The sequence below is a fragment of the Mytilus edulis genome, chromosome 12 (assembly GCF_963676685.1).
Source record: "Mytilus edulis chromosome 12, xbMytEdul2.2, whole genome shotgun sequence".
NCBI classification, from domain to species: Eukaryota; Metazoa; Mollusca; class Bivalvia; order Mytilida; family Mytilidae; genus Mytilus; species Mytilus edulis.
Genome location: NC_092355.1, coordinates 2947983 through 2956172, shown reverse-complemented (window position 1 = coordinate 2956172; position 8190 = coordinate 2947983). Strand labels below are relative to the sequence as shown.

Genomic DNA, 8190 nt, shown 5'->3' with positions numbered 1-8190 from the left:
GGTTTCAAATTAAACACAAAATATTTTTTTAAAGTATATAGACATGATATAATAGAAATAAACAACCAAAAGACCCATATAATAATGATATGACATATTTAAGACAACAATGTACTATTGAAATGTTTATATCAATAGTTTCACTGTTAAAGTTGAAGATATTTAACTTTCACCATTTTCGTTGTTCACATCTTTGGTTCTTTCATATTCAATTCTGTAGCTTATATCATAAAAAATGTCAAAAATAATTTGGAGACCATCTTTTGTCTTCCCAAATACAGATCCATTGTAATAGTATGCTACATCAATGTCTTTATGGTGTCGTAGTCCCTTCAGTAGATCTCTATTTTTGATGGTAATGTCATCATACAATTTCACATGGTTCTTCATTTGTTTCTTTTTTCTCATAATTGCTGTTTTTACTTCACTATTCACCACTTTAACAATCACTGGTGGTACTCCAGATTTGTACGACCTCAGCCTGTGTATTGCCACTATATCTCTCTTTTCCAGCTTTAAATCTAGGTCATCTTGCACTGTTTTCAAAAAAGACTCTCTACGATTTTCATCATTTTCTGTCTGAAAGTTTACCATCTTGATGTTAAATTTTCGAGAATATTGCTCGTTGTAATTAGCCATTGACAATGCTGAATATGATTTGTTCATAGTATCCTCCATTTCTATTGTTATACTATTTAATCTAATATTTTGTTCCTCTAACTGATTACTTAAAGCCCTATTTTGGGATTTCAATAGCTGAATTTCTGTGTTTTGTTTATTAGTTATTTCTGTTACTTTGTCATTGACTTCTTTTTTAATCTCATTCTTTAGAGTTCCTAAAAGTTTTTCTACAATATTTGTAACAATCTGTTCAATGTCTGATTGTTTATCAAGATTTTCCAAGGCTTTTGTTAAATCATCTTTCTTTATGTTATCTTTCAAAGCACTTTTTATTTCCCCAAGGTCTTCACCAGATTTTACCTTTCCTTTTTTGTTGTCTTTATTCTCTTTATTCTCTTTGTTGGTTAAATCCCTCCTTGGGGCAATAAGTGTTTGTACTGTCTTATTTAAGTTTTTACTTAAATTGTCTCTAGGCATATTGACTCTATGAACAGTTTTTACAATCCTTTAATTTCATACAGAAAAACACTAAAAATGCACATATAAATCCAAATGCAGAATTCTAAAGAATAATACAGCTAAATCCTGAATCCGTATATAAGGAGGATCATAAATATGTAATTTTCCAATAGCAACAATGTATAGAATCACTTCAAAAACACCAAAATTGAGAAGCTGTAATTAATGTGTCACACTCTTGGCAGCCATGTTTTTTTCTCTCCAATAATTACTTGTATAGTAATGTATAAGACTGGTATTGTACCAGCAGAAGTAAGATATTTAGCTAATTTAAATATAAATGGGATGTCACGATCAGCTTTCAAGAAAAGAGAAAAAGAAAAGTTGCACAAAAATCACAAGATACCTTTTTTAGAGGAAGAGAAGAGCAAATCTCCAGTAACAAAAGATGGGCATGTATGTGTATCCAGTTTACAACCACATGCAGTCAAACACCAAACTAAGTAACGACATAAACGTTACCAAGTTCATTGCATAAGATGCGGATTTAAACAAGTGGTGTCCCATCGCATGCTCGCCGAGATCTAAATATTTGAAAACAAAAACACTATCACAACTGTTGACGAGAAAATCAAATACAAAAGGGACATTAAGTATAGCCTAATCCGAATAAGGATAAATAATTAAACTTTCAGATGTGTTAAAACAGGAATGTTAGTGCTCATTTGATCGTATTTTGCACTAAATGCCACATTGATTTACTCAAGTGGGTTAAGCATCAAGCGCCCATTCGTTCTTCTTTGCATTCAACTTTCCCTTTCATTGGCAAACATGTATTCGGCTTAAAGAATAATTTGGGTCTGTTTAAAGCTTACAAACCGGTGTATATAATTGCTTACATCGACTACATTTTGTCTTGGAGATGGATGCAGATATGTCTCGTTGGCAATCATACCACATCTTCAAATTTTATTAAAGTCAAATGTCTTACAGTTTGCTTTTCTTTTAAGGTCCATGTTATTAATAATGTGGTGATTTTTATAAATTTCCTGTTTACAAAACTTAGATTTTTTCGAAAAACTAACGATTTTCTTATCCCAGGCATAGATTACCTTAGCCGTATTTGGCACAACTTTTTGGAATTTTGGATCCTCAATGCTCTTCAACTTTGTACTTGTTTGGTTTTATAAATATTTTGATTTGAGCGTCACTGATGAGTCTTATGTAGACGAAACGCACATCTGGCGTACTAAATTATAACCCTGGTACCGTTGATAACTATTAGATGAAATAAAAAAAATACATAGAAAACAATTAATATGATATTACATACCATGGGACAGGGTGTTTTTTTTTAAATTTTTGTATTTATGTTTGGCCTCTTATTTACCCTCAGTTTTAGTTTGTTACCCCGATTCTGTTTTTATCAATAGGTATACGAGTTTTGAACAGCGGTATACTACTGTTGCCTTTATTTACATCTTTGAAAGTCAAGATTATGAGTCTTTCAATTATTTGTAGTGCAAGTGGTAAAGATGCAAGTATGGTAACCGTCAAATCTTCTTAAATCACAATTTAACAACAAATTGTGGGACTTAAAGAATACCTTTAAAAATGATTTGACTTAACCTGCAATGACCCATCTTAATAGGTGGTTTTTTTATGCTCTTATTTCCAACAAAAATGATACGGTAATGACTTAAAAGCTATTGTACCTCATCTTCATAAACAACTTGATCTCTGCAATCAAAAATGGTGTTCATACAAAAGAAATCATAATAAGAAAATGACCCACTGTATCTCTTAATAGCCTGCCGCTTCGCCAAAACCTTTGCTGAAATCATTTGGGAATACACTTTCATTGACAATATTGAGACAATATCCCCCTGCACATCAACAAAATAGGTAGAATCTTTTAATATCATGCTAGAAAACAAAGCATCAAAGGCGAAATATTTGTGCTCATCATCAAGTTTGGAATGTCGGGTTGACTGCAATATTGCTAAAAAAATATGGATATATTTCACAGGTATACGCGAAGAGTGTGGTCTTTCACCAGGTAAAATAACAGAACAATCGTCACAAAAACTTACGGATAAAAGAAAGTATCAAAATGATTACAAGAATTCAGCAGTAAATAAACGGAGAATATTATTTCGAAAACAAATTTGAAAGAAAAGAAACAGTGGCTATCAAGGAAGGTGACACGTACAAAAAGTCTTCTGATTTAGAACACCCAACCCTAATAGACATTGATTGTATATCTGATCCCGTTACAACTCCTTCGTTAGAAACATTTGACGTCAATATTGATAAAATGTCAGTTGTTTACTTTGACTTTGAAACAACATCACTACATGTAGCTAATGATTGTAACATCATTCTAATTTCAGCTATTGAAAAGTCTTCAGACTTTACTCAGTACATAACTACATCGCAGTGTATAAGTAGACAGGCTTCATCGGTTACATGGCTATCAGTATGGAACAACATAATTGTAAATTATGGTCAGCGGGTATATCAATGCATTCCAGAAAAAGCATTTCAAAGTTGTATATGCTGGCTAGAGAAATTCCCCTCTAAGATAGTTTTAATTGAACATACTGGTCGTCGTTTTGATGCCATAAGACTATTAAGATCTCTGTCACAATATGATTTAAGCAAATCAATTTAAAAGAAAGTAATCGGCTTTAATGATGCATTATTTTTTTCAGGAAAAAGTATCCCGATCTGAAGGGCCACAAACAGGAATTGTTGGCTGACAATTTATTATAAAAACAATACCGGGCACACAATGCTTCTGAGGATGTTAGAATATAAAAATATATTCTTAACCATGCACAACCATCAGAATCAGAGATGTCAGAAAATTCTTTTAGTACATAATCCCTAATCAGAAATATTGTTTCTGTCAAACAGACAAACCAAATATATTCAACACTGCAAAGGCTTCTGGATAAAAAAAATCATAACAAAATGTATGGCAAAAAAATAGCCGACAGTGGTCTTGATATGGCCCAGCTGTTAGCAGAGTATCGTTGCGATGCTGTTTGTGGGATTCAGCGGTTTTTTTTCCTGGAATTTTTTTTGACAATGACCAAGAGTAACAGCATGCACGCGTATAGCTTCCGGAATCTGTAGTTGTCTGTCCAACGGATAGATGTAAATAAGAACAATGAGTTTAGCTTGTCAGTTTTCTCACATCACATGAAACGTCATTGAAACGTCAATTATGTAGTCTTCAATACCAGATGTATAAATAAAATCATCAACAATTTAATTACATATAATTATTTTTTCGGCTCAGTCTGTCATTTTAGTAAAAAGTAAGGTCATAATTCATTTTCCAAAATGTTCTAGTTCTGAATATGCATTTAACTTGCCACTGGTATGTCTTCAAACTACATGTCAATTATATAACGGTTGTCCTCACTAGTATCGTGGATCTCTAAGGGGACCTTACGGCCTTCAACAACAACACACATATTTGGCTTTACAAACCTCCAACAAGACAAATATTTAACACACACACACACACACACACACATACATTTATGGAGAAGAATCTGATGTTAAGTGGGTTATGATGTTGTTGTCTCTCGTTCTCGGTTTTCATGTATATTAGACCGTTGGTTTTCCTGTTTGAATGGTTTTACATTTGTCATTTGTGTAGTCCTTTATAGCTTGTTGTTAGGTGTTAGGCAAGGCTCCGTGTTAATTAAAATTGAAAAAGGGCAAAGGGGAATATGCCAAAGAGACAACATAGAACAGACAACAGCAGAAAGTCACCAATAGGCCTTCAAAGACCGTACTTTGACCTATAACTGTTTACTTATATATTTTTACAGAATACTGCTAAAGTGTAACATTAAGGTCCGTCTTGTGAAAGGGTATTCGACTCATAGATAAATGTTTTTGCGTTTATATTCATGAACTTTCTGCCGCTAAAAGTTTATCAAAAACAAAGGAAAAAAACGAAAATAACCCAAAACTAAATAGTTAAGATGTAGATTCGTGTACAGATCACTCATTGTGATCACTTGCCTGTCAACAGAGATAAATTGAGATAGTCGCATCCGATCATGTCGGAAGAGGAAAACCAGTTTTTCTATACAAAGGTAGCTGGTTCTCTCTGGATACATTGTTTTTTTTTTCTATGAGTCGAATACCTTTTCACAAGAGGGACCTAAAAGGGCTATTTTTTTATTTTGGTTAAACGCGATTCTTGAAGTTTTGATGACGTCATATCTCGAAAACAACATCGTTGACCCCTATTTTGTTTTCGCCGAAAATTTGTAGTAAGTATATATGATCTATCTAAATGCAAAATTTCAATGACTTATTATTAGTAGTATAAATAGTGTATTTCACCTTTAAGGATGCCATACTCCTATAAACGATCTGGTTTGTCAGAATGAATAAAATGTTTGACCATTTATTCACGAGACATGAAGTAGGTATGATCAAGTACAAAGAAGTATATCTCGTCATTTCATTTATATGTTGCATGATAAGTTAAACAAACATACTAAGTGAATACAAATCATTCAAAAAATTGTGTCATCTTCATTCTGTTCTTAAGATATTACATTATTTCATAGTTTATTTGCAGCATGAAAATCTTCATGTCATATATATGTACGCGGTACTTTTGTACAGGTTAGAACTATGAAATTTGTACACGACATATACACTTTATTTGCCGCATAAAACACTTACATATCAGGTACATATCAGGTTTTGTTTACACACAAAATTAGTGAATGAAAACATTTCCTGAAATTATTCTGTCTTTTGTTTTTAAGAGATTTTGTTACAATTTTTTTGCAGCATGAAAACCTTCATATTATAATTTATCGACATTGTATCAATACATTATTGTACCGTGATAAAATTTTAATTATAAAAGACTAACATCCATTCCATAGTGCAGTTATATAACACTTATATTAAGTTTGGCCTAAAAGGTAATAGTTAGGTTCAATAAGACATTAAAATTGCAGCCATACAACTTTGGTTTAGATGTGTAAAAGTCTTGACTTCCTTTTTTCTGCAGAGGTACATATAAAATTAGCACATTGCAAAGCGTCATCATAACAATGAAAAGCTGCGTCCTTAGCGCCGAATATTTCACAACATACTCCATAAAGTGTATATGTATAAGAAAGCATATTAATTGGCATGTAACGTGGTAAAAATAATTGACGTAATTCCTGTTGTCTGTTGAAAATATCACCAATATGATGATAGCATAGAAATCTTAGACAGTGAGCCATTATAATAGGTGACACCATGAAATATTCGTCTTCTACCTCCAGCTCTAGTTCTTTTGGTATTAGTGATGAGTGCCGTACGTACATTACTTCATCAACAACAGCTTTTGTCATCTTTGCATTCAATGACATTGATGAATGTACACGATGTCTGTAATTATCTATATCTGGTTCACTGTAGTAGTCTTGACCTAATTTCACCATGTCGGGTAATATTGATAGAATGTGTTCTGTAAGTCTGAGTGTTCCATTGTACTGTTCTGTTACATAATAAAACGACGCGTATAACAACCAACCTGTCACAGCATCCCTCTGTAAACCGTCATGTAAATGTCTATGGTAACTTGTGCGTATGTTATAATTTGTATTTGCTGATGGTAATAGTTGTGCAGCTTGTTGACTGATGGTAGCATAATGAAACTTACAAACACCGATAACAAATGAAAACGATTCAGAATTTTGTATAGATTCAATATCTTTTAGTAATTTATATTTTTTTTGTAAGATTTGACCCATTCTGCCACACATTCCCGAACCATTCGTCAACCTATGAGAAATTCTGTAAATCAGGAAGTCTAACATTAGTATTGATTGTTCGCTGGTTTCACTATATGGTGGATAACAGCTTTTTTTACAAGGATAAGAATGAAATAAATTCTGCATCAATCCACTGATACCACTATATTTTATAGTACTGAGTACACAGAGTAGTGAGTTATTGTTATATTTATTGATCTTTCCTAAGAACATGTTGTGTTCAGGTATGAAATAGTTCGGACAGTAACAGTTGTTTACCCATGATATTAGCTTATTAATGCAGAGAGAAAAACAAATAAACAATTTAGGTATTTGAAATGAGTCTATATCAACTTCCTCTGAGACCCAGAATAAAGCCGTCTTCAAAAAGTAAGAACACAACAAATCTTTGACATCGTCGTTTGTGTTTACGATACGCTTTAATGTTAATTTAAGAAGACCATAACACAAGACTTGAGTAAAATTAAACGAATGTACAAGTTGTTTTTCTGCCACTGAGAAAGATATTCTCCATAATAAATTACAATTTGCCATAATCCTGGGTCCTATAGGTACTAATAAACAACCGTAATTTATTATCCTGTCAATTATTGCATTAGGGGGCCATTGCCGTCGATAACGCAATATCCAGGGCATGGCCTGATATGGCAAATATTTACTTTTAAGGCAGGATGCAATATCAATAGTTTGATTTGTAGGTGATAAGCAGGGACCGTGTGTAGAAAAAGTATTCTGCTGGTTTTTTTGCTTTATATGATTTACAAATTTGGTAGTTGATAAATATTGACCTGTTTGTGTATTGACAATACATTCATTAGATACAAAATTATTTGCTCGTTTTCCTCCTGCTACCAATCTGAGTCTAGTAAATCCAGGATGATCAGTATCTGTCTCCATAAATACTTCAGTACGTTGTACCGGATGTTTGATATTTCTTTTAATCTGTATTACGTTGACTCCATCATCGACAAACATCACATCCATGTCACTTCCGGGTAAATCCATTCCTTCTGCTAAACTCCCACTTGAAATTTGTGTTAAATTTTCATCATTTGCATTCCATATTTTATCATGTAAGATACACAAAAGTTGTCTTTTACGTATGTCTATTTCAGTACCTATTGTTCTTATCAAATGTTTTACCAAGTGGTTTTCTGTAGAATCATTTTCAGTCCAAGACAGATACTCTATAAAATAAAATAAAAAGATATATAGATATACTTCTCCATAATTAAATCGTATAATGACGTTCGTAATATATATAAAAACATACCCCTAGATACGTTACATAATGGCAAAA

General features: G+C 32.6%; 1 protein-coding gene across 1 annotated transcript; it reads right to left on the bottom strand.

The window, feature by feature from the left end:
• Positions 1 to 6098: 6098 nt before the first annotated feature.
• On the bottom strand, positions 6099 to 7895 carry LOC139499330 (uncharacterized). The gene has a single exon (XM_071288000.1). It carries the CDS (start codon positions 7893 to 7895, stop codon positions 6099 to 6101), a length of 1797 nt encoding a protein of 598 aa, XP_071144101.1.
• Between the last annotated feature and the right edge of the window lie 295 nt (positions 7896 to 8190).

Bases quoted from the DNA above. Each gene is read 5' to 3' on its own strand.
- LOC139499330 (XM_071288000.1), bottom strand. From the start codon at position 7,895: ATGGATTTACCCGGAAGTGACATGGATGTGATGTTTGTCGATGATGGA.